Source organism: Lethenteron reissneri, chromosome 37 (assembly GCF_015708825.2).
Source record: "Lethenteron reissneri isolate LAM-NWPU_2019-01 chromosome 37, ASM1570882v1, whole genome shotgun sequence".
NCBI lineage: Eukaryota > Metazoa > Chordata > Hyperoartia > Petromyzontiformes > Petromyzontidae > Lethenteron > Lethenteron reissneri.
The window spans coordinates 3,791,446-3,818,734 of record NC_083815.1 but is presented as its reverse complement, the minus strand read 5'-3'; the positions used below and the strand labels follow the sequence as shown (position 1 = coordinate 3,818,734).

At 49.7% G+C, this 27,289-nt stretch overlaps 1 protein-coding gene across 1 annotated transcript in view; it reads right to left on the bottom strand.

Moving 5' to 3' along the window:
• LOC133351465 (neuron navigator 2-like) overlaps positions 1-27,289 on the bottom strand; it is a 67,887-nt gene that overhangs the window by 28,744 nt on the left and 11,854 nt on the right. Inside the window, 12 exon segments of the mRNA XM_061566697.1 lie at positions 508-582; positions 1,202-1,225; positions 3,202-3,254; positions 5,405-5,590; positions 8,629-8,777; positions 9,211-9,981; positions 10,663-11,009; positions 11,011-11,055; positions 11,057-11,361; positions 11,531-11,966; positions 14,504-14,642; positions 18,161-18,280. Of these exon segments, the coding sequence (XP_061422681.1) occupies positions 508-582; positions 1,202-1,225; positions 3,202-3,254; positions 5,405-5,590; positions 8,629-8,777; positions 9,211-9,981; positions 10,663-11,009; positions 11,011-11,055; positions 11,057-11,361; positions 11,531-11,966; positions 14,504-14,642; positions 18,161-18,280 (2,650 nt within the window).

Here is a 27,289-nt window from a genome sequence, read left to right as displayed (position 1 = left end):
TTGTAATAGTGATGATGTCACCTCTTCAGATTTAATCCAAAACGCAACAAAGAGGGGATCGTCCAAAATTTCGGATCTGGTCCTGATTTGCAGATTTTGCAAATTAATTCAAAAAATCTCGAGCACATCCCCACTCTGTATGCAGAAATTGTGTGTGTATGTGTGCGCGTGGAGTTAAACGTTGTGGGGAGCGGTAGCGCAGCGGTTAGCGGGCTGCGCTACGAACCGGGAAACCCGAGGTCGATTATCTGGACCGGTCCTGGGCCTCCACTAGGTCAACTCATCCTCAACTGACTACCTGGTGCGGTGTATCAACATCGCCTACGAGGAAGACAAAGGCGGCCAGGCGTGGTGCTGGCCACCCACCCCCTGGTGTGCCGTGCCAGCCTTCACAAGGTGCTCGCTAATAGCACTTGCCCCAACAGTCTGTTCCTGCGATACGGGGGGATCTTTGTATTTTTTTGGAGTTAATGTCGTCTCGGCACAGCGGTGAGCAGCTTGACTCACGTTGGTGGAGAGCTGGCCGGTGAGCGTCGAGACTTTATCCTGCGACTGGTCGAGTTCCCTGCGCAGCGTCTCGATCTGATGGCACAAGGTGGCAGCAGAGACCGTTCTGACCATGGAGAAATTTCACGGCAGGCAGCTCACCCGCGAGACCAACAGCCAACGCGGAAGATTGTGCCCTCCTAGTCGCACGTCATTCTGTTCGCGCTGCATTTTTTTTTTTAGTGGACATACAGTAAATATTTATTAACATGGCAAAATCAATTAATGCCATCAAGGTGGTACTCTTCTTATCCACTCGGGACGGATGGTCAAGGTGATCACAGGCATGGATACGAACCCATGGCCGCTCAGCTGTGAGCCGAGCGAATTACCATTACACCATCCGGCCAGATGTATCGTAGAATTTATTTCCAATATCTCCACAATGAAATGTAAATTCAAATGAGCACTTTACCACCACATAAGCAACACCCATGTGACACGCATATGGCCGGAAAAGTTGAATGTCAATGAATGATTTCATGAACACAAATACATTCCCATGTTTTGTAACTGGGCGAGAATCCCAGAGAATGGAAACAGACGCTTTAGTGCAGTTGACATGCAGGCTCAGACAGATGCCAGAGATGAAAGAGAAAGAGAAGTGTGTTGTTATTCATGCTTTGACGAAAATCTCCACTTCGATGACACCTACCTCACTCTGAGATTTTTCATCCGGCTGTTAGAAAACAAAGTCAGTGAGTGTTGCCAAAGGGTACAAGACGTTCACAACCACAGCAAGTGAGTGTTGGTTGAGTCAGAGCTGGCTTGAGGATGACGCTTCCTGCGAGACCGAACTGAGCTCCGGTCACAGCCAGGGGGCTCTCTCTCTCTATCTCTCGATGGAGGGGGGGGGGTCTTACAAAATTGCAGTTGCGGCATTTAGCCACTTAAAGTTTGACCCGCTCCCCCCATGCCCCTGCCCAACAACTCCACCAAAAGCCAGCTCTGTTCAAGAATCAAGTAATATGCATTCCAGCGGAAGCCGAACGTGACGCATAAGCAAAACCAGCTGAAGCAACGCTCGACTTATTAAATGCGCTTGAGTTGTTGGTGGTCAATTCAGTTTCGGTGTTTCGCTGGACCCTTCGGGCTGATTAATCAAGGTAGACTGAATTAGGGTGAAGCTCTGGTCTTGTAGGCGGGAGTTGTAGCTTCACAATCAAGTGGCAAAGTGGGAGGATCCGGAGTACCCAGAGAAAATCCACCACGCATACGAGGGGATAGCACACAAAGCTTCACACAGATGGATTTAAGAATAATGTTGTTACACTAGCATCTCCTGACCAACTTACGGGCAAACACAGTGAAGGGTTTTTACAAATCCCTATGAGATCCATCAACCCTCGCCTCCAAAGCACTGGATTCACAGCAAAGCGCCACCACGTCAGGAAAAATAAACTTCCGCTAAAGTGAACGCATTGGCGAGGTAGCCCTGTGGCTCAAAGGTCAGAGGTCAGAGCTGAGCTGGCACCGCTGAGATCTAGATTCCACCAATGAATGCACCGAAAAAAAATGACCATCCAATTAACGTTTGGTTCCTCACTTAATTTGGTGACATTCCAGCTCTGAGACTTAACAATATCGGTTTGATTGTCACGCAACGAACATTGCTCTCAGTGGCAGAGAGTGTTAGAAAAGGCGACTTCCTAGTGTTGGGTTGATCTCTAACGTGAAGGGTTTCACTGCTCTGTGAATACTTTTTCTTGTGACATTACGTACAATCTAGATAAAACCCAGGGGAGGAAATCATAGAACAAATGGGTGACCCAACCACTGATTATCCACCTATCGTCCTGCCAATGAAAATTGAGAATTTTTCAAGCAAAAAGGCATATTCTCTATTGTCTTGCCAGACGGCTGGGGTAAGAATGAACAATTGGTGTGCAGGGCACGTTCAAGTCACGCGTTAAACCCGATTGATTGCCAGACATGGGGAACTAAATCAATGGGTGTTGTGAGAAGTGATGGTTATAAATCACAAGGTCTAGACAGCGTCTTACTCATATTATCTTTGGTACGATAATTATTGCAAGCACAAGGTAGAGCGAAAGCATCTCAATATTTCAAAGAAAACCGACACGAGCTGGCATTTAGCTAATGAGACCAATTGCAATTTTCAAGAGTGATAAATTAATGGAATTAGCAAAAGCTTTGAGTGCATGCTAAATGAGGCTACGACTGGTACGCACACTTGCCCACCGGTCTGCGCCATCGTGTTTTACCAATCTAAAGCAAATAATTGGCGAGGCTTGTCCGTCACTTGAATAATACAACGAAGGGCAGTTGGGAATACAATAATTCGTGACAAAAAACTAATTCGATGCACAACAGCCTTTCAGTAACCAATTGAGACGTGACAACGGCGCGCCCCAACTTATTGCCACGAGCATTGCCCGTCACTAATTTCACGCGCGAATTCAGACACATCGGCAGTCGGGGTGTGGAAGGAGAAAAAAAAGACAGACCGGAGGAAGTTGTGGGGAGACCACAAAAATTTGAAAACGCGAAGCCAGAAGTAAACGTTGTTACTCGCATTAATTTGGGAAGCACAAAGCCATTACCTGTTAGCGGTTAGCACGTGTTGAACTCACAGTGCGGGCGAACGGACAACGCAAATGAAGCGCGAGACATTAGCGCAGCAGCAGCACTCACCACGGAGTAGATGGACGATGTGCAGGAGGCCAGTGAGAGGACAGACCCGTGAACTGCAGGGCACAAGGGTCGGGGTTTAACAACCATGCTTCAAATGCAGACGTTCAGGACGCTGCTATTAACGCCTCTGTTACTGATAGCAGTGCTTTCAATACTACACATTAATGCTACAAAATACGACATTTATCAATAATACTGCGTTCAAAGAAAATGCAGTATATATGAGTTATAGGCTGTTTCTTGGACAACACATGAACCCTACATTACTACAGCTATTACTTAAGGTGTTGCTCCTACAACAATGCAATAAATGTGGTAGAGACAAACACACAATGACCCCATGAAATATTACATGTTTGTGCATCAGTGTCTATAACTCAAAAAATACTAATGCTAATGCTTACTAATATAATGCTTATTAAAGTAAATATCCACATTTGTATTTATCTCTCCAGATAAAATATTAATAAAGACATTTTATCATGCCATCCAGATGTGTAATTTATATAAAAATAATAAAAATAAACAGATTTTTCTCACATAACTCATTGCTACTTCAAACAATGTTTTAAACTCATTTTAAATGTTATTATGGCAAGACTGATCCCTGCCATAGTAACGTGGAATTTATACTTCTTGGCACTGGGTCACCGGTGAAAAGAAACATCGCCATGGTGTTGCTATTTGAATATAAATTTCACTTCATTAATAAACAAAGTTGACACGCCAGCTATTTGTCCATCCATTGATGGAATGAGCCCTTCCCTGCCCGTCATGAATATGTAGAGATGCAATATCAAAGATAATTGGGTAATGATGGGGCTGAGAGGGGGTAGCCTGCAGCCACGTACACGATGGGCAACAGGTGTACGGGTAGTTGATGGGTGGATTGGATAATTGTGAATAAACCCAGAGCGCAGGGCCACGGTCGCGGGGGGCTTCTGATGCCGAGGTTGTTAGATGCTCTGGCTCTTATCATTGTGGTGGAAGTAAAGAACAATATTATCCATAATACAGGTTTTTAGGGTTAGATTGCTAAAATAAATAAATGTGTCGCTAAACCCGCCACCACCCGACACAGTCAATTAGTAAGGTTTGTCACGGCAACAGAACGTGCCAATTCGTTACTAGTACAGCACACCGGTGTGTTGGAGACAAATCCACAAACATTTGCAATCCGAGTGCAAATCCACAACATTTACAATCTGAGTACTCCAACACACCAGTGTGCTGTACTAGTAACGAAGTGGCATGTTCTGTTTCCGTGACAAACCTTACTAATTGGCTGTGTCAGGTGGTGGTGAGTTTAAGGACACATTCATATTTACGCGGTCTAACCCAAAAAAACTAAATGATGGATGCTATTGGTCGTGAAAACCTACGTGTTAAACCAAAGAATAATAATAGTCTACAATCTCGACTCCGTGAAAGTCCTTTCGAAGATAAGAAATGCGAGAGACAACGAGGACATTCGCTGCAGTGACTTCTTCACCAAAACATTCATACTTCTCTCTTCCCAAATCTAGGACTGCCTCTCCACCAGAGGTTGCAATCGGGTACCCGATACCCGTACCCTACCTGATACCCGGCTACCCGTACCCGGCCGGGTACGCCGGGTATGGGTACGGGTAGGCCGTGAGTCACTGGTGAGTAACCGTTTGTCACTCATTTCCCAACGTCTTGTCTCTTCTCACAATTCAAGTTCCTAGAATCAACCCACCCACGCCTACAACATGGCTTCATCCCAGAGGTCGCAATCGGGTACCCGATACCCGTACCTTACCCGTACCCAGCCGGGTATGGGTAGCCGGGCATCGGATACGGTTAGGGTACGGGTACCCGTTTGCGACCCCGGTGCGGGTACGGGTAAGGAATCAAAACCCGTTTGCGACCTCTGGAAAAGGCGACCTCCTACTGTTGGGTTGATCTCTAACGTGAAGGGTTTCATTGCTCTGTGAATACTTTTCCCTTGTGACATAACGTACAATCTAGATAAAACCCAGGGGAGGAAATCATAGAACCCGGCCGGGTACGGGTAGCCGTGTATCGGGTACGGGTAGGGTACGGGTACCCGTTTGCGACCCTGGTGCGGGTACGGGTAAGGAATCAAAACCCGTTTGCGACCTCTGCTCTCCACCCTCCTCCAACTCCCCCCCGCCACCACCTCCCACTCGCAGTGGCCACAAGAGGGCAGTGCACGCACGCTGCTCGGTGCAGTCGCGGAACGAGGTGGAGCGGCTCAGAGCCTTGGGTCGTCCGTCCAGCGAGGCGGCGCTCAGCCGCTTGGCCGGGCCCTCTCGGCCCAGCTGCTCGAAGGAGCCCTGGGGCCCCAGCAAGCGCGGAGACGGCGGTGGGCTCGCGGGAGGCGGGCTGGCGAGGCTCGGGCTCACTGGAACGGAGACAAAAAAAAACACAATGGACAGTTCCATTAGTCGTATGCACGTGTGCATGTTGAGCTTCTTTCGCACACTGTACGTAGCCGACCGGGCTAATCGTTGCACGCACTGAATGTTTCCCGTGTCGCTGGTTATGCTAAAGTGGGACCTTTTTTGCCAGTATCAAAAACAAAAAAGGTCCGGTCCCATGGTATAGCTGCTCACCCCAAGCTATAAATGCTGTGATACGGGCATTGCCTTTGTAGTGTTCGCCTTTTGGCATTCTCTGACACTGGGGAGACTTGGTCATAGAGAAGGCTGTTTCTGGTGTAGACCAATCAGTTCCAAAGAAAAGTACAAAAAAATAACAAAAACTACGACTTTTGATCGCAACACAAGCATTCGTCTTCCTGTTGCGATCGAAACGTAGTTTTTGGTTATTTTTTGTTATTTTCTTTGAACCAATCTACGTGACTTTACCGAAAGACCCACAGAATATGAATTACTGCAGTCACGAAATCTTTAAGTAAAACATTATCAGAGCGTGTTTTAACACGTAGGCTTTCGCGACCAATATCCATAATACAGGTTTTCAGGGTTAGATCGCGGAAATATATAAATGTGTCGTTAAACCCGCCACCACCCGACACAGCCAATTAGTAAGGTTTGTCACGTTAACAGAAAGTGGCCAATTCGTCACGAGTACAGCACACCGGTGTGTTGGAGAGCAAAGCCACAACATTTACAATCTGAGTACGACGTTTCGCCAGTAATTACAACTGTATTATAGAGCATGTTTTATTTGCATGTTCAACACAAGTAGGTTTGGTTAATGTAGACTTGATTCCTTGCAAAAGGTATATATTTGGTGTTTGAACATCTTAATAGCTATTATTATTTTTCAGACTATGCGTAAGTAGGTAAACCAGGCCTGTATCCACAGCGACAGTGAGAGGTTATTGTGGATGTGGTGTTCCGGGAGTGCAATTACCGTATTTTCTGGGTCACCGACCCAAATATAGAGATATTCGAGAAAATGGCCATTTTTAACATCATGACCTTTTTATTAAACAAAAACATATTGCTACCACAGTGCCCTTGCTATGTCAACATACTTGTGATCTCGAGATTAAATTCTCTTGGAAAATCACTGGGAATTTTGCACCCTAAGTGGTACCAGACCAAACCCCCTTTGGCTCATGGGCGAAGACTGACCCAACTGAAATTGAGCGAGCCACCTATTAAAGCTGGCAGAGCAAGAGGGGGTGGTGGTGGTGTGGCCAGAATCATTGCTTGCCACCTTTTGTCTCCCTTGCAAAGGTTCAGTTATACCCCGCACAAAGTAATAATCAATTCGAAGCCGAGTTGACCTCGGGGAGGCACATGGCATAATCAGTTAATTATGTAATCAGTAACTGGGAATGGAACCCAGATCACCAGCTTCATAGCACAATGCGCTGGAACGTGAACACATACATTCAAATGAACACACACACACACCATACATAATACAGAATACATGGAATTCGCTCACACACACATGCACCCATGCACAACCATACACAATTACAAAAATCCCCCATACAGTCTGTAACATACTGTTGTGAAAAGTGCTGTTAGTGAGCACCTACGAAGGTCGACACAGCGCACGAGGGGGTGGGTGGCCAATACCACGCCCGGCCGCCTTTGTATCCCCAGTGACGATATTCACACATCACACCAGGCACTCATTTGAGGCTGAGTCGACCGAGGGGAGGCCCAGGACCGGTCAGTATATTTGTCACCGGTTTTGGCCGTGAGCAGGAATCGAACTCTGGTGGTCAGGTTTGTAGCGCAGCGCGCTCGCTGCTACACTACCGCCCCCTCCCACATCCATACACAAAAGACAAATATTCCCCCTGTGTAGCCTCTAACAGACTGTAGGGGCAAGTGCTGTTAGTAGCGAGTAGCACCTATGAAGGACGGCACTGTGGCACACGAGGGGGTGGGCGGCCAGCACCATGACCGGACATCCATACATACACATCTACAGACATGCACACACGCGGCACGCACGCAATCATATGAGCGGCACAGTCAAGGTCAACGCCAGTGGTTGCTCCCATGGCTGAGATCCCAGCACGACCCAATAATTGGTGGTGGTGAAGCCCCCACTCACCGTGTGGGCTGGCAGGCGAGGAAACTAAACGCTGGGGGGTACACGGTGACTCATAATGTGGCATGCTCACATTTTCCAAAATTTTCAACGGCCTAGGGCAGTGCGGGGATTCTGGGAAAGTGTCACGAGGCCAAGCTCGGCACTGCTCAAGTCAACGTGGGCACGGGGGCCTCTCCTCTTTTGCAGGGCTGCTAGCTCAACACTATTCCACTCTGAAATACAGCGCAAGTGATAAGGAAGTGGCTTTGAAATAAAAGATGTACAAATTAAAATAATTGAGAAAAAAAACATCCCAAATGCATCATTAACACTGCTTCGTAATTGAATGTTTGTCATGCAAAACAGTGCTAAAGAAAAATACACGAATAAAATTAAATATTTTGAATTCTCGAAATACCATTCTGTATCAATCATGGGGGATGTTTAACTATACTTCACAATGCTGATCATGGCAGTTTGGTGAAGGAGCGTTCCAGGATTAATTCACAAATCACTGCTGCTTTTAGCCGTGCCCGGGATTCTAACTCGTGTTTTCCATGTTCGCAGCAGAGCGCTAACCAATGCACCATTGCTCCCCCCATCCAGTAAAAGTCTACCATGTCAACTGATGACCGTAACTTAAAACAAAACGAGAGCCATTACTCACGTGGGGATATGTAGCGACACCGCATCTCTTTCGCTTAAAAACTCTTCTTTTCCTGTTAGTTTCTAACTGGCGATGTTATGCATCACCCGATGAGTCACGGCGGTGTGCGGGGACCCCGCCGTTCCATCGTCGTACGCAATCCACATATTTTTGTACGAGCGGTGCGTGATGATTTTCGACGAGTTGTTATAGACCCGACGCCCGAGCCTGGCCGCTGATTGGGGGGGGGGGTGGCAGAAATCTGGCACCTGGTAGCTGGTAGCGTGAGGCGAGCGAGCTCAGGCTGGGCAGCGGGGCGAGGGACAGGGAGTCGGGGCTGTCGCTCAGTCCCAGCACGGAGTGACACCTCTGCTGCTCCGCAATCTCTTCCGAGCTCCTCCCGTACGCCATGCCATACCTTGAACGAGTGCGCGCAAGAAACAGTTGGATCCCATATATAGATCAGTTTAACACGTAGGCTTTTTGTGACCAATATTATCCATATCACATTTTTTTGGGGTTAGATTGCGAAAATAGAAATGTCGTTAAACCCGTCCACCGCCTGACACAGTCAATTAGAAAAGTTTGTCACGTAAACAAAACGTGCCAATTAGTTACTACTTCAGCACACCCAAATATATATATGTCAAGCCATGTATTAGGCATGAAGTGGTGCAGGAGATTATACACCGCACTTCGAACACAGCGATCCGAGTTCAAATTCGGCCGTGGCAAACGTCATTGTCGAGCGATATACAAACCAAAAGGCACTCACAAACACACACGCAGCATGTGCACACACGCACGCACACACAAACGCACTCATGTTCAGTGGAACCGTCAACGCTCACCTCTCAAGCAGTGACTTCCCAGCCACCGCTTTCGACGGGGACCCTTGGCTGCCACCTCCGCCGCCGCCGCCACCGCCACCGCCGTCGATCCCCATCTCGGTGGCCGCAGCCGGGTGGAGCAGCGGTGCGGCCTTGGGGTCCCGAGTGCCATGCGCCGCCGGGTGGGTGGGCGAGCCGTACGACGTGGGCGACGCGTAGTGGACCGGCGAGCCACGGAGGCTCGCCGGGCGCCCCTCGGCGTGGCCCGCGCCGAACCCAGCGGCGGCCGGGGGGGGTCCCAGCGACTCGCAGCTGGTGTTGCGGCTGCAGCCGAGCGACGTGTAGCTGGGGCCGCCCTTGGGGTAGGGGCTCGCGGATGCGGCGGGCGCGTGGCAGCACGAGTCGGCGGACTTGGACGACGCCGGGCTCATCGGCGGAGACTCGGGCGCGCCGAAGTCGGACGCCGGCGGCAGGAGGAGCAAGGGGGAGTAGTCGAAGTCTCGCGCCGCGATGGCGGCGGTGGCGGATGAGGAAGAGGAGGAAGGGGGTGGAACGTCCCGTAGGGAGGAGACGGTATCGGTGGCGACTGCGTGCATGGGGCTGCTGTCGCCGCTGTCGGGAGCTCGGCCCTCGCTCGAGGTGGCCACGGCGCCGCCGCCGCCGCCGCCGCCGCCGCTCAACTGCCTGCGCATCGACAGGGCCGGCGTTTTGGGCTGCTGCTGCTGCCCGACCGAGGCTTTGGCCGCCGACTCTGCTGCCGACGCCTTTCCCTTGGATTTGTAGCCGAATGACCTGCACAGTGGGAGAGGTGTCGGTTAATCTGACGAGCACCCTAAATGATGGGAAATGCAGAAGGCAGAAATGTGTGCCTAGGTTGGAGCAGTGGTGTAGCATGGTAGCCTGAAGCCTGGATCCCTCCACACACACATGTACACACAGAAAGACAAAGACCTCCCATATAGCCTTTAACAGACTATTAGGGCAAGTGCTGATTAGCGAGTAGCACCTTTGAAGGCCGGCACGGCACACGAGGGGGTGGGTTGGTGGCCAGCACCACGCCCGGCCACCTATGTTTCCCGAGTGGCGATGCTTACACGCCACACCAGGTACTCATATGAGGCTGAGTCTACCTAGGGGAGGCCCATGACCGGTTCAAATAATCGTCACTGGTGTTGGTCTCTGTAAGCGGGAATCGAACCCTGGATCACCGGGTTCGTAACGCGATGCGCCGACCGGTAATCGACCGCTCCCCAGGCACGCACATACGACCACAAGAGTGAGAACAGCTGCCATTTGCCACTTAGTGACAGTGCCGTCGCAATATCGCCCGTGCCAGGCTAGGTGTGCTCTGAGGCCGCGCGAAGTGTCGAAGGCTAGCCGTCAGGAGGTCATGGGACAGACTCAAGTGCCGTGGGCTAACCCGTCGCACGCACACACGGTGACAGCGAAAGCCACCGACTGAGCCCGACGCACATGCGAGACGCGGGCGAGCTGACGCCGGAGTAGGACAGCTCCTGCTGGTACGATCCCGGGTGGAACCCCGCTCGTCCGCCGAGCTTCGCCTCCCTGGACGCGGCGCACTCTGTGTCGGCGAGCATCGCCTTCTCGCGGTCCGTCTGGTTCGTGAGCGACGTCACCGAGCCGCCGAGCGTGAACTTGGCCGCCTCCTTCAGCGTCGTCCCGCCCGCGGCGCCAGCGGCCCTACCAACGCTCATCTCCCCCGTGTAGCGGCTCTTGCCGTACGCCGACTTGGCGGGCCGCGGCAGGCTGCGGTACTGCGGGCTAGCGCGCGCGTTCATCAGCCCCATCTGCTCCGTGACCTGGCGTGCTCTCCAGGCTGATCTTCCTCCCGGCCGCCGCTGCCGCCGCCGCCACCGCGGCTCAGCGTCCCGCCGAGCCCGCCGGACCGGGCCGTGGGGATTTTGCCGACGGTCGCCGAGCCGCTCCGGATCGTGGCGCCGCTGGCCGTCACCATCGCTCCGCTGGCGCCCGAGCCAGGCTTGCGGATGCCAGTGGCGGTCATGCCGATGGGACGCGCGAGGCCGGAGGGCGGCTTGCGAGTGTCGTCGCCGCCCAGAACGCTGCGGCCCGCGTCGGACACGGCCCGCTGGATGCGGACGGGCTTGGGGGACATGAGCCGCTTCTCGGACGCTTTGGCATCGTCCGTTTTACCTGCAAACACGGACAAACAGAGTTAAAATTCGTTCCCACGATGGACGTTGAGGGTTACAGGGCAAGAAACAAGTTTCAACGAACGCAAAAACGCGATGAACAGAAACATGGACAGAGCGAGCACGGTGTGTTGTCACGCGTGGGGTCGCCGGCCCCGTGAAACCCTCACCCGTGGTCTTGAGCTGCGTCACGCGGCTGCTCATCCTCGATGAGGCGGCCCCGGCCGGCGTGATCGCCCCACCCGCAGCCGCCGTCGTCACCGCCGCCCCCCCCGGCGCCGTCATTCCGCCCGTCGCAGCCGTCGCGCGGCTCCCCATCCCGTACTGCCCGGCCACGGGGAGGCCTCTCCTGCGGGCCCTCTTCTCCCGCTCGCCGTCCCCTCCTCCGGCCTGCGAGCTCCCGCCGCCCGCCTCCACGGAACGCCGCCCGACGGCCCCCCACTCGCCCGCTCCGCCGCCACCGCCGTATCCTCCGCCGGCTCGGCCCGTCGTGCCGGAGCGAGTGTCGGCACGCGAGTCCGCTTTCTTGCGGCCCTCCCGCGGGAGGCTGCAGTACCACCCCGAGCCGCCCTCCCCCAGAGAGCACTTCTCCGCATCCGTCTTGAGCTGTCGGGATGTTAACGAGTGAACAGGATTAAGCGTGCCACTTGGTGAGGTTGCACGGTGGCAAGGAGGCTCATTGTTTTGCTTAATTCGCCACTTACTTTCTGTATTACTTTGTCACCTAGGCCTCCAGTGCAAAAAGAGACCTATGATCTCATGGGGCGCTCACCTGGTTTTAATAAAGATGTTGATTGATTTGTTGAATCAAGGTTGCAGCCAACCTGTTACTAACTCTGGGTTCTAAAATGTAATTATCAGTCGATGGCTCAGCTCAGTCACCAATGACATGCTCACAAAATTAATCACGTAAAATGTGCTGTTTCATTTGACTTGTACCAGCCCTGAGGAATAAACCTTTCCGTTTGATATGCAGTGCAATGAAGAATGTAACGGCATGTAAAAGGTTTGCCCCAAGTGTGGATAAAGAGGCATTTGAAAGTGGAGCACCATGGTGGCACAAGGATATTTATCTCGCCGGCTATGTAGGAGATCGTGGGTTTCGATCCCTGACCCTGACAATGCCTGTCATATATTTGATGCCGTGTGGATATTTCTCCGGGTCTTCCAGTTTTTTTCTCTACATTTGGAACCATGTATTTAGATCATTTGGCAGCTACTATAAATTCCCACTTGTGGTGAAATAAGCCACGTCAATGAGCTCTAGAGTGTGGCAAGGTCGCCTCTGCAAAAAAGTTAATAGCTCAGTGGGCTCTACCTGGTGAAATAAAATAGTTTTCGTTTCAAGTGAGGTCATCTTTTGGGATGGTGTATACCACACAACGTGGTCTACTGCAAGCTGCCAGAGGCCTGAATTGAAAGTTACTCATCTACAATATTATACAACAGCACAATTGGAATTTCATTTGAGAGAAAAGGCAAAACTACACCGATGTAAATAAGATCTATGGGACCAGTGCTTGTTCTGGGAACTAAAAGCCAGGTGGACTTGTACGGAGAAATCTGGGAGGGGAATTAATATCCTCAGAGCAGATGTTGCTAAGTTCCATCGGAAGCATTCTGCTTTTAAAATAATTTAAGAAAATGTACCCAATTGAATCGTTAAAACGACACCGGTTAATTTTCGCCAATGGCAAAAAATCCATGTGTGTTCTGTGAGCGCACATGCTCTTTTGAAACACAATTCTGTAACAAGCCATTCTGTATTTTTTTTCCCGAAAAAACTAAATTAAATAAATGTAGAATTTTATGAACCCACTGCCAGATGAAGGCCTCCCAATGCCCTTCGACCATGGAGGTTTGTTGACGACACTTCATCACGCTGGTCAATACGGATCGATGAAGGGGGGTCACCAGGACTGATCCAGACATTGCGCACCACTCACAAACTAAGGTCACCAGGTTCAGCGTGATAACCACTGCGCCACCACTCCACCCTCTTCCTAATTATCCGTTCCTTATTTTCACTGCACAATCTTTGGTGACGACTGTACTTCCCCGTGAGAATTCAAGCGTGCCGTCGCTCAAAATGAAGGCCATAGGCTTGTGCGCACGCATGACGTCTTGAAATTGGAGCCCTGAGTTCACGATGTCCCTTGTCCTTCCCGACATCTGCATCACGTTATATTCTCTTTATATTTGTGCAGAGAGACAGCCTTTGGGAAAGTGGCGATGTTATTCCTCCCGGAGCCCACAGAGAACAGCTGTCTCGTATTTACATGGCGGTATCAGTGGAGGCCCAGGGAAACTCTATAGCACCGAGACCACTGGAGTGTACAGCTGCAAGTGTCTCAAAGGAAGAGGCTAAAACTGTACAGCAGGCATGCAATTAGCGCATCCATTGATCATGCATTATTATGCTCTCGATACGTGCAGCAAATCGTGAGGGGAAGAATCGATGTTTTGCAATGTTGGGCATTTGTGCAAATTAGCTCCAAACGCCATGTTCAGGCTGATGGTGATACGATACAGAGAAGACAACAAGAGAGGGAGGAGAATACAATGAGACAGTAATACTGAGCGCACGAGATGATCAGTTGTGATCCCGAATCGTCATCCAGAATCACGACGATTCGCCGAATCAGCGGAGGCGTGACCGTTCGTCGTGTTCACTGCGCAATAGCACGCGTCTTCTTTTCTACGGCTGATGTAGGTGCAGAGCAACAACTACAATGTCACATTCAGGTGGTCAAGCCGGACAACTGCGTCAGGAGCAGCGGAGTGCATCACTGTGATGTCCTGATCGGGCATCACGTCGTTATATTTTGTACGGTCTGTTCTGGATGACCACAGTCGCACGCTACTGGAGGGTTTCACATTTTGCAATTTTGTGCATCAGGTTTCTACATCTGCCGTGGTTTGTGCAGGATGCGGTTTAGGGTCGACCAGGAGCTTTGCAGAAGATCAAAGCCACGCTTGCCAGCACATTGTATTTAGTTTGTTGTCCTTCCACCACACCTCTGTTTAGCACGGTTAGCTACTATTTGTGCGAAAGAAGTTCAACATACATACATTCACGATTCCTGTTCACGAGGATCCCTATCATCGTCGTCATCGGTCGTTCAAACGGCCGGGACTCTCACCTGCAGGCTGAGATTCTTGCGGCTGTTGGTGGGCGTCGTGGGGTAGGAGCTCACGGACGAGCTGGTGTTGAGGTCGTCCGTGCTGATGTTGTCGATGGTGTCGCTGAGTCCACTGCTCACGGAGCTGCTATCCTCCCAGCTGAGGGCACAGGGACGAACGCAGCAAGAGTGAGAACGAGCTCGCGCACACACACACACCCAAGTGTGTACCAACTAGCAAGGATAAAGATCGCGCCGCGTAGCTGTTCACAGACTGTTGGGTCAAGTGCTGTTAGCGAGCACCTATGAGGGGGTGGGTGGCCAGCACCACGACCGGCTGCATTTCTCTTCCCAGTGGCGATGTTTACATGCTGTGCCAGGGCGAGTCGACCAAAGGGTAGGCCCAGGACCAGGTCAAATATTCGCCACTGCTATTGGTCATGAGCGGGAATCAAACTCGGGTTGTCCGGCGCGCAGCGCGCTGCAGCGAGCCGCGGCGCCACGGCTGTCCGTGAACACGAATCGAACGGTCACGTGCACGAATATACGCACGCATACACGTGCACACCAAAACACTGGCACACACACACACCGCCGACACACCGCCCTACGCATTCGTACGCGCCGAGGCACCCGCACGAACGCGCTCAGACGTGCGTCCCCTGCCACCCACCCCCCCGCCCCCTCCCCGAGCACCGCACGCGACACTGCCAACATGGCCAGCCGGGAAATATCACTTCAGCGACCACGTTTCGTGGCAGCGGAGAAGAAATCCCGCTCCCTGTAACACGAGCTCGTTGCATGTTTTGCAGTTACAGGGCTGCGTTTGTTAATGACGACAGCAGTGAAGTGTTCTATGGGCAGCCACGTGGCTAACTACAACAACAACAAACCCCGTGTTATTTCCTGCACATTACCTCAGGTCACCCTTGAAAAAAAGATTCGGAATCGACGCCGGACGTCATGTGACACGTACAGCACTGTGTGAATCCGCCGCTGGATGATGAGGACCTCCGCATGCCATGCAGGTCGTGTTTGGTGGTTTGACCATACTTCACCACACCAGATAGTGCTGGTTGGTGAAGGCGGGGAACATAGATTAGGAGAGTAGAAGTAATGGACAACAATGGATTTGACCTCACTACAGCCTGCTGCTACTGCTGCTGCTTTCCAGAGGCTATAATCCCTGTTATTGACAGTGATCGCCCATCAAAGCACTATTTAGGCTCTGGCCTGCTTGGCTTCCAAGCTCTGCTGAGATTGTGAGATTTGGTCTCAAATAGGTCTTTAGATTAAGGATACCAATTCTAGATTCTTATTTTTAAATGACAGCACCATCCGATTTGCACGGTTGACTATGTACGGTGCAAAATAAGTTCAACGTATATACATAGATGCAAATTGTACAGTTCTAAGAAGAAAATGTATGTTTAGTGATATTAAATTTCGACCTGTAATAATGAGCCACGTAGCAGCTGTACCGGGATGATTCATTGCACATTGAAGGGAATAATTACTCCCAATCGATTTCTCACAGAATTCACCATTCACGGTGGAGTTGAAACCCTCTTTTGTCAACCGTGATAAAACCAATTATATAGAGTTAGCATTGATCATCGTCAGCATCATGGTTTCATGGTTAACTATTGTCTAGCCCATGGGTCAGCAATCTAAGTAACAAGAAAAGACTTTATTTTTTATTCGAAAAGAAAAAACCTCAATATTTCAAGAGCTGCAAATGCACTGCGGTGAGTACGAGACATTGAGGTCTCCTTAATAAATATATAACTGTCACGGAGCGATCCTTAAAGAGCCGTGTGAGGCTCCGGAGCCACAGGTTGCCGACACCCTGGTCGAGCCACTGCCGGATGAAGGTCGCCCCATGCCGGGGGGGGGGGGTGGCACGTGCCCCCCAATTGAAATCCCTAATTTTGATCGGATCATTGGGGTTTATTAGTAATAAATCAGCATGTTGCGACCCCCACTGCCACTGTGTAGCAAATTATTACGTGCCAGGGACTCTATGAGATGATAGGACAATAGTCTGGGTCCATAATTGGCAATAAGTAACGACAAAGCAGTTATAAGTGACTCACAGAATTGTGCGCAGTTGCGTCTACACTACACGACTTCCCTGAAGGCATCAACACCTTCAGCGAGCGCGATGCCGATCACACAACGCGGTTCGAATTCGACCCTCGATCGATGGCTGCGTCATCGCCGCAAACGCGTCAAATAAAAAGCAAGAGACAAGTCCTTAATTACTAACAACTCCTATCATTTTTCATTGCTGGAGAGGTTGCCCCCCCCCCTACCTGAAATCCTGGCTCCGCCATTGCATGCCGGACGTCCTTCGCGTAATATTAATACTCAAGAAATTGCATTCACATGTCGTTTCCACCTCTTCGGGTATTTCTTAGATATTGTTCTTCCCATGATATGTTCCTGTGATATTGGATCTAAAGAGGTGGCAACCTCCACCCCCCACCATCTCCCCCCCACCATCCCCCACCACCCCCATTACAAAACTGTTTGGAGAAACATAAACAGCATATGGGCGACGTGTCGGTAACATGATTACAGAAATAATGCAAGTCAATTGGAGGAAACAATTGTGTAAAACAATAGCACAGGCTCCTTCGAGTAATCGCACCAACCTGATGCGTTAACAACATTCCCAATTTCAAAACTACACACACGATGCCGGCGTTACAACTTGCGATGACGACGATGCCATTCTGTGTCCCGTGCCGTAATTCCGTTACCGCCGATTCGACCAATCACAGAGCCCCATTCTCTGTGTTCCAATGCCCTTGCTCAGTGGTGACATCTGCGTGCCACTCTCGTGAGAAACACACACACACGCACACTCAGCAATGGAGTGGGTGTCTTGACAATAATTCATAGCCTACAATATGATTATTAAAATCTCATTGTCCAGGAAGTAGGTGGCTGTCATTGAGAGTAGTCAGATTCAGTGCATTAAAAACCTGGATTATTTGGTGCATTGCACATGGGGAGATTGATTATACAGTTGATTATAAAGTCTTCAAGTGATGCTTGCATGGGTTAGATTTATATATGGCCACGTGGTTGTTGTTGTTTTCCCAAGACTCCTCTCAAGTCAAACCAATCAATAACATTGCAAAATTAAGACTGCTCACAGTTTCTGCCACTTGGTGGCAGAACGGTGGCGGTAGAGAAGGCAACACAAACTGTGGAGAGTTGGAGGCGCGGCAGTGTGTGGGGGGGTGGGGGGTTGTGGAATAAAGTGGGGAGTGGTAGTGCCTTAGCCAGTGTACTCCACTACGAACCCAGGCCACCTGCGTTCGATTGCCGGTCGTGGCTAACATCAGTTGTCGAGTCATTTCAAAATCGGCACTGGACCTCCCCTAGGTTAACTCAACCTTAAATGAGTACTTGATGCAGGCCATAAATAGTCAGCACTGGGGAGATAAAAACGGCCGGGCGTGGAGCTCTCCACACCACCCCATCCTTCGCCGTGTCAGACTTGGCAGGTGCTCACTTAGAGCACTTGGCCCGACAGCCTGCAAAAGGCCACACGGGGGGGGGGGTGGGGATCTTTGTGTTTGGGGCAGAGTGCCATGCGGGGCGTGCGACAGATGGGAAGGGGCGAGGTGTGGGCTAGGCGATGTGAGCTGGGGTGTGGGGCCTTGCCTGTCTCCTTCTCCCGGGGTGAGGGACGTGACCCGCGGGACCTTGGATCGCGCTTGGGGGCCCGGTTGAAAGAGGCTCAGCTTGTGGCTGGAAAATCCCGATCCGCCGTCCGTCAAGTACCTGTCACACGCACACATGCCGCCCAACGCGACGGTCAACAGGCAGCGCGAGCGGACCGCGCGATCGCGCACGCAGAGGGAGGTATCGACCAACGCTGTTTACTGCTGGTTGCAAAATTACACTCGCAGGATATTGGCAAATATTCTTTGCGAGGCTCTATTCCACAAATTGTGGCATCTTCAAGGGGTAACGTTTAAGATTGCCAAATATGCGTATACTTCTGATGCTGCTGCTGCCAATTGTAAAATGTGCCTCTATAATTATATTGATGATGCTCATGAATATTATGATTATCATAAAATGCTTATTATGATAATGATGCAGACGACAAAGCTATATCCTCCTTCTGTTTCGGATGACAATGATAGGTTTCTCAATATGATGATAATGATGACAATGACAACGATGGCTGATGACTATGCTTTAACAGTTTTTGCAGCACCCTGATTGCTTGCTCACGCCACTGCTGGCAGAAGGGTCCTCCCGTTAGAGGGAGTTCTGGAGAGCCCCTCTAGTAGAGGGCATTTGTCCTTCTCTTCAACACTGGCCAGACATCATCGAAGAGTTGGAAGTGCCCACAGTCTACTCCACCACACGCTACCTGCCGATCGACTAACCGATGACGCTTTAAAGGGCCGCCAAAGCTCACATGGGCAACAAAGAGAGCAGCACTTGAGCAACGATGTTATTATATTTGTATTTTACCTGGGTATGGCCCACTGAACTGTATACCTTTTTTTCAGAAGCGACCTGGCCACAAATGACAGCTCAACGAATTGGCTTATCACGTGGAAATGTATAGCAGCCACATATTCTAAACGCGTGACGATTCTAAAAGTGGAGGGTAAAACTGGAGGACCCGGAGGAAAATTCCACGCGCCCACGGGGAGAGGGGCACGCAAACCCCAAATATACAGGTGTCGGGATCGAACCCATGACATCCTGCATACCAGGCGAGAGAGGTAACATCTTCCTAATGGTGTGCCCCAATTCCCCGCGTGATACGTTTGCGGATAAAATTAACATAATAATGCAGGAGACGCTGTACAATTCATCAATTAACTCTAACCACCGTGCACTTGGCTTTAAATGATTTATAAAATCTGTTGCCCATCTGTGCGACCATGTTAATTGGCAGCTGAAATCAGAACCTGCAATTCTCTTGTGAACAAAGGGTGGTCAAAGGGTTTCTCAGAATGAGCCAGCAGCCACTAAGTGCAATAGTTTATTTAAAATTATCTCATTAACTACGCATGGATGGGATTCGCCAATTAAAATAAATTATTACAATGCACGTGCGTGTGAGAATGTAATGTTTACAATTTATACAAATTATTTGCAAATGATAGAATGCAACATTTTTTGCTAATCGAGTGAACAAAAATTATACAAATGAGAGAGAAAATGCTGATAAATACAAATGAGATGGGCAAAATTATTCAATTCTTGAGTTAAATTTTTGACCCAGATGCGTGATAATGCATCGAATTGCCGATTGACAAGATGCACATCCATGTAACAGCCCTCTTGTATGTATGTTGAACTTCTTTTGCACCGTACGTAGCCAACCACGCTAATCGGAGGTGCAGGGGAAGGACAACAAATCCACTGCTGGATGAATGTCTGGCCTTGCCCTGCATGTTAGTAGACCGTACTTCACCACTCTGGGGAGGGTTGCTTCGGTAAAGGTGAATATAGTAAATTAGGTTTATTTTCCCCTGCGCTGCCCTCTGCTGTCCACAACATAGCCATGCAGCACCCGATAACACCTGGGTGTGCATGTTTATATAAATAATGTATTGCATGTACATTTTCCACATGGATAAAACAAAAACCACTCCCCATGAATTTGTATTATACAATCTGATATTTAAATATAACCATGTATGGTTTTCTTAAATCTAAGAATCGCTTGAGGTTTGTGTGATGTTAATCTGTGCTTCACAGGTGCGCCTCAGCTGCATTGCATAACCTTTAACTCTGTAAATATAGAAATCTACCACTGGATCAGCGCCTTGCGTGGTCCGCGCGTATTCAAAGCAAGGAAAGCTACAATGTGTACTTGCAAATAGCCCATGTGCTTGTCAGATACCTCTGAACAAATTGCCCATAAAGTTGCCTCGATCTCATCTTAGGGGATCACGGCTGCTGAGCACACTTGAGCCTTGCGAGTACTTGTACGTGTGACCACGTGGGCTGTCCAGGTATCATAGGTTTGTGGCTGCAAGAAGTGGCCGGGTGATGGTGGTGCCGTGTGTCGCTCTCCGTTGTATGCGTCGGTTCGTTTTATTCTGGGTTCTGAAGTTTCCTCTCACGAGACAAACTCTCATCCACGCTAATACTCAAACGTTGGAATGCAGGACCCCGCTGCAATATATATTTTTTCTAGGCTCATTGAGATTTTCCTGAGTATATAATTGCCATTGCTATTGCTATTAATGAAGATGTTACATTGCTTAAAAACGGCGATTCAGTGGATGTACTCAATGGAGCTCTGTTCCAAATGGGAGGTGCGGTATAAATACTACATGAGGATGATGATGACGGTTCGTGCACTGTGCAACGATTCCAGTGAAGCGAGTTTGATTTTCAGCCGCAGATAAACGTGAGGCGTGATACTGAAACCTGTCCTGAACCCCCCCACCCCCACTGACCAGCATGGTGAAGTATGGTCAAACTGCTGACACAGCGACTGGAAGTGAGGTCGTCATTCAGCAGCGGATTGCTATATGGGCCCGTGAATTAATTAAAAAATGTAACCCGTAAAAACAAAGTTTTTCACTATAAATCCTTTATATGCGTGGCGGCTAGAGTCCTCTCGTCCTCTGGCTTGAGATGGCTGCCACCTATGGGTCAGATGATTGCCTGCCACCATTAAGCAATTGGTAATTAAATATAATTTAATTTATCCTAAAAAGTGTAAAACTTTGGGAAAAAATTTTCACGAAAATAAATTGTCACGCACAACGAGTCTGTGTGCAAAATGTCAGCTCGATTGGATCACGGGAAGTGGGTTAAAAAACGACCGAAAGATTTGCACGGTCGTAAGCAAGCAAGCAAGCAAGTGAACTTAATATATAGGAATTAAAAATGATGCTTGTCTGGCAGAGAATAGTCTACGTGCATTTGCCTCATTACTGCAAAAGGTCAGACATTTGCAATAGCTCATCAAACGAGAATAAATGAAAACTCAACGAGAATTATTATCGTTGTCACGCAATTTGTTGAGTTTATCGCGTTCGCCACATGCGCCCCCCGCCGTTCCATTTGCATCGCCCAGCATATCCGCAGTTTTCCCCACGATTGTACTTTTAATGCGGTTGATAAGGACGATTGCCAGTTTCACCCCGCACCCCCTCTCTCAAGGTTACGGGAAATGTGGGCCCCCAGTGCAGATGTGGTCGCGACACGCGAGCTGTTACCGCTGGATCGAGCGCCACTCTGTCCTGCCGTGAGCACCGCTCTCCGTGGCACTGTGGGGGAGACTGTGTCCGTATAATTCGGCCTCGCTGCTACAGCTGCTAACCCACACAAATATAATTCTTTGTTTGTGCATCACCCCCCCCCCCCCCCCCCCCCAGTTTCGTTTGATGTTATCGGACGAAATAGACGCACATTTACGAGGCATGTAATGATTCACCGCTACCCCCCCCCCCCCCGGTCTTCCCTACTCTGCATTTAATTGTCACGATTCCGTACTTCAATGCGAATCAATAATCTGTAATTGTCCGCTCTTGTTGTTTCGTTTGTCAGGTTTTCTTTTTGCCATCTCCGTTCAATAGTTCATTGTGGCGGGTTGTGGCGTGTCAAACCGGAGGCGCCGAGTTTGATACCCAGCCCGAACTCACGTGCAGGGGGGCTCAGTTTGTGTGATTTCGCGTTTGTGCGCCTTACCTATTTCTACCCAGAATTCGCTATATTCGGTTTGAATTCACTCCACATGCGGCTATGCGGTGGGACGTGGGACAATGTGTGTGTGTGTATTGTGTGTGTACTGTGTGTGTGTACTGTGTGTGTGTACTGTGTGTGTACTGTGTGTATGTGTACTGTGTGTGTACTGTGTGTGTGCTGTGTGTGTGTGTACTGTGTGTGTACTGTGTGTGTACTGTGTGTGTGTACTGTGTGTACTGTGTGTGTACTGTGTGTGTGTGTACTGTGTGTACTGTGTGTGTACTGTGTGTGTGTGTACTGTGTGTGTGTACTGTGTGCGCTACTCGCTAGGCAACTGTCTTCCCCTTGTGCACCCTTTTTTGGAACGCATCTCCTGCTGCTACTGCGTTGAGCGAGGGAACATGGTAAAGACATGAACAATACAATTTATTCTTTTGCTGCAGCCAATGTATCCCCCCTCTGAGATAGATTCAATTGTCAGGATTCAAAGTTATTCGACTTAAATATTTACTAATTTTTATATTGCGTTAAATGCCTCTTGTGGCTGGAGGCGGGCCCACGTAAACCTATTACGTACAACATTTACGAAGTGAAAAAGGTCCAATTCTTGAACGTGTTTCAATGCACGTATCATGCGATGTACATGATTCGATGTGTATTGACGCATCGTAATACACCCACTGTTTTACACCTTCTTCTTCCTAGCGTTGTTCCCGCTGTGGCGCAGGGTCCGCTTTTCGGCATTGTCTTCTCCATTTGGCTCGGTCCAGGGCATCTTCAGGGGATGCGTTGACCGTCTTCATGTCTTCCTTTATTCGGTCCATCCATCGCTTCTTCGGACGTCCGCGTGGACGGCGGCCCTCTGGCTCAATACGCACGGCAGTCTTGGCCACTGATGACTCTTCACTTCGCATCACATGGCCGTACCACCGAAGCCTTGCCTCAAGCATCTTGTCCGCAATGGGAGCCACACCAAGTCGCTTCCGAACGTCTTCGTTCCTGACACAATCCCATCGAGTGAGCCCGAGGCTCCATCTGAGCATCCTCATCTCCATGGTGTGGAGAGCTTGTTCGTGTACAGTTGTGGCTGGCCAGCACTCGGATCCATAGAGTGCCACCGGTCGGACGATGGTCTTGTATATTTTTCCCTTCAGCCTATCCGGCATTTTCCGATCACAGAGGACTCCGGTGACTTGCCTCCATTTCATCCACGCCGCCCCAGGTATTTAAGGCCGAGTCAACCTCGTGGAGGACCAGAATTGGTTCTGATATCACTCGCCAGCGATGCGAGCCACAGCTGAGAATTTAACAATTGCCCAGTGCACGCTGACCACGAGGCCACAACACCCAACGAAAACTAAACACGCACACTACGGTTACCACCTGTTACGGTTTGCCCTCAATCATCCTTCCTTCGAGGTGGCCGTGCTGGAAAATACTCAAATAAGATGTTTGTCCATTGTATTTACATTCAACAGCTCTCTTATAGTCCTGCATTGAGCTATATCCCTCCCGATAAAAGTCCCGGTTCTTTGTCCACCTCAAAAGTGGCAACCGTAAAACACACACACGCACACACGCAAAGGGCAAGGCTGGATAATTGCCCCCACTCCCTACCCCATCACCCCCTACCCCATCACCCCCCTTTCTCTGCTGCCCGCCCCCACCGCGCACACGTGCCACGCGTCTCGTGCCAGCGGGCGACCATCATCGCGCTCACAAAGCCAACCGTGTTCCGCCCCTGCCGGCGTGCTCAGGCTGGGTTATTGGTGGGGGGGTGGTGGGAGGGTGATTTGTGGAAGGGTGGTGGTGGGTGGATGGCGTGGGGGGGTGGGTTGCCACGGCTGTCTCGACTTAACAAGTGGCCGCGCAAACCACGCGGCCGGCCAGTTTTGGGAAGGAAATGACCGCTCGCTGCGGCAATTTCTCGCTACCCCGAGTGACTCCGATTTGCATAGAAGGGGGTGGGGTGGGAGGGGAATCAGCAATGAGGCGCGGGGTGGAGGAAGAGGTTTTTGGAGCGGAGGCTTTTTTTTTGGCTGGGAGCCAGCGCACAGCACCAGCGCAGGGATAATTCCCTTGTTCGCAAGTTTTACAAAAAAAAACCGGGAGGCTCTTGTGGCGCGGGGCAATAAGTGGCGCATTGTCCAGGAGCCTGGAGGTTCCACGCGTGAAAAAAAGGGCGCACGGCTTCCTAAACAATGGCTTTCTTTCTTGGTGAAAAAAACCTCACTGGCGTGCGAGATTTTGAACGCAGATTCGTCTTCCTGTGGGGCCCGAGCCGGTCTGTAAATCCGCGGCATTGAGATTCTCTTCACGACTCCCCCCCCCCCCTGTACCCCCCCCCCTCTCGGTTTTTTTGTGGTCACCGTTGCATTTTTTCTAAATTTCTGGGTTACATGCACATAGCGCCTTTGTTGAATAATGCCCCATCGCCTGCAATAGAATTTGTTACACGTACATAAATGTAAAAAAAAATTGGGCGCTTCATTTTAGCTTCAAGAAATTACTCTAAAACGTGGTCTTTGTCTGCCAACTGCTTGAAACAAATTTTCAAATAGCCAATGGAATTCCCTGCTGAAGGACCACAATGCGATGGAAACCAACTGATACCAGCCGTATGGAAACATGCCACAGTGGAACAGTGAAGCTGACGGCTCCATAGCATCTCAGATGTAATGCTGTCTTTATTTCACACTTAGCTGTTCTTTTAAAATATCATATCAAACAAAGTCGTTGCCCTTGTTTGATATGGCAATATTTGATTAACTTAGCCTGGTCTTAATTGATCTCGGCAAAGAACATACTTGTTACTAAATATATCACTTCAACCTCTTTACAACTTGCCTTGCATAACAGCTCATGTTCATAAGAGGTTAAAAAAAGCTGTCTTCTGAAACGCATTTATTGCAGTTTTTTTGCCTTGTCAATTGGGCCCCGGTAATGGTACAAAAATTGCAAACAGCATCATCCTCAGCCATTGTCCTTCCACTGCCGGATGAAAGCCTCGCCAAGCCATCGGCCCATCGCTCACGGTCCTCTCGGGCGAGTTTCCTCGTTGAGCCGCCACTCATCAACCCTTCGGGAAACGTTTCCCAAGCGCCAATAAGAAAGACGCCTCTGAACTAACCCACGTGTCCCCTTGACCCACGTGTCCCCTTGACCCACGTGTCCCTAATTTCAATTTTTCGGTGTAATTCCGAGCAACATCACAAGGTTCAAAAACAGCCCACGGGCCATGAAACAAAAGCCCCTCTGGAAGGGATGGACGCTGTGACCACTGAATAATGTTCATTCGTGATCAAGACAGGGGCTCGAACCAGTCGCCCTTGAATGTAAAGGTCACCTGGCCAACACTCATGGTGGTTGGCGAATGGCTTAGTTGAATCTGCTCGTTTCGTAAGTATGTACGTTGAACTTATTTCGTGCTAATCGGAGGTGTGCTGTTTGCCGATTAAAAAAAAAAGTTATTCGCTTTTGAGCACTCTTATCCTTCTGAGAAAATTCCCAAAATTAGATAACAAACTCAACATTCCACAATCGCCTTTTCTTTTTGATCTGTCTGGAAAACAAACTAACTTGTACTGTGTAATGAACAGGAAGGGGGAAAAAAAACACATGGGTAGAGAGCAAGACCGGACTTCTGTTAAGAGCCAATTTGCTGCAAACAGCTGGAGACCAGGAAACCAGGAGAAATTAAATTAATTCGGCCAATTAGTCATCTCATTAGTCAACCAGCCACCCCACCATGTTGCCCGGAGAGCAAGCGAGATGTTTTAATGAGAGCGCATACCTGCTACACCCTTAACCGCCCTGAAGCATCGCACTGTTGCGCCTTCCAAATGCTCGCTTGCTCTTTTGGCTTGCTTCTACATTCTGGACGCAGCCGTGGTTGTAACAGCACAACAGGACTTGCAATCCACAGGTCGCCAGTTAAATTCAATCTCCCGGTGCGGCAGTCGAGGCAATGTTGCAGGTTTATTAAATCTCCTGTGCCGCATGTCGAACCAGCGGAGTAAATGGGTTCACCACGGTTTATCGACCGGCGTTGGGTACTTCCACATCTTCCAAGAAGTCTGATAGGCATGGAAGAGTAGGCCAAAATGCTGTCGAGTAGAGGCTCTTCCTCCAACAGTGGCATGAACAAGCAATGGCAGGGTTGCACTTTTACCTTTTTACCTCTGCAATCTAGCGCAGTGCATCATGAATCAGCTTCGCCTGTCAAATCTGTCACGACAGCTTAAGATGGCATTTCATCGGGAATGCCAGCAAATCAAATTGTGGCTTCGTAACTGTGCAATATTTACAACCGCTTCAGCTAATTAAGGTACCTACCACCCTCTGAATAAAACAGATCTGTGCGAGTTAAAGCATAAATGTTCATAGAGCCAGTAGCAGCTTGGAGCCACCCGAATTGAATGATACGACGACACACTGTGAGATGTGGAGAGACCACTGCAAGAAGATATCGGCAAAGGAAGCAGTCGTGTCCCATCAAATAAAAAAGGCCAAAGTACAAAGATGAAGGCGTAGAATTCACGTGCCATATTAACAGATGTTGAACAGTAAACGTACCACGTTGGAGGGGTGTAACATCAATGCAACGGATTCATCGATTGAAACCAATCCTTGAAGCTCAAGATACCTGCGTTGAATCGTGCTTGTGAGAATGCATTATTTTCGATTTGTTTACGTTGTGTGTAATGGATCCACGTGAAGGCTGCAGCCACAAAAGGAACCACACAATTTCACCGATGTAAGGGGGGAAAAAAAAAGATTTTTCAATCGAATCATAACCATCAATTGTGGTAATTCGTCTAATCACGGGTGAATGGTCACAGCCCTATGATGTGAACAGTGAAATGTGCAGCCCTGCAATCGCTTGCGTATGCCTCTGCGGAAGGGCCTCCACTGGAGGGGGTTTTAGAGGGTAATTGGTCTCCTCTTACACGCTGGCCAGACGTGTTGGAACGTAGTTTGTACATTCACCGTTTACCATCCCACCGCACACAACCTGCCGACCGACTAAACTGTGGTACGACCAACCATAATGCTGAGTGCACAGAGGCGGGGAAGATTCCAGAAACTTGCACCACTTTTTCAGACTGCCGTGCCTGG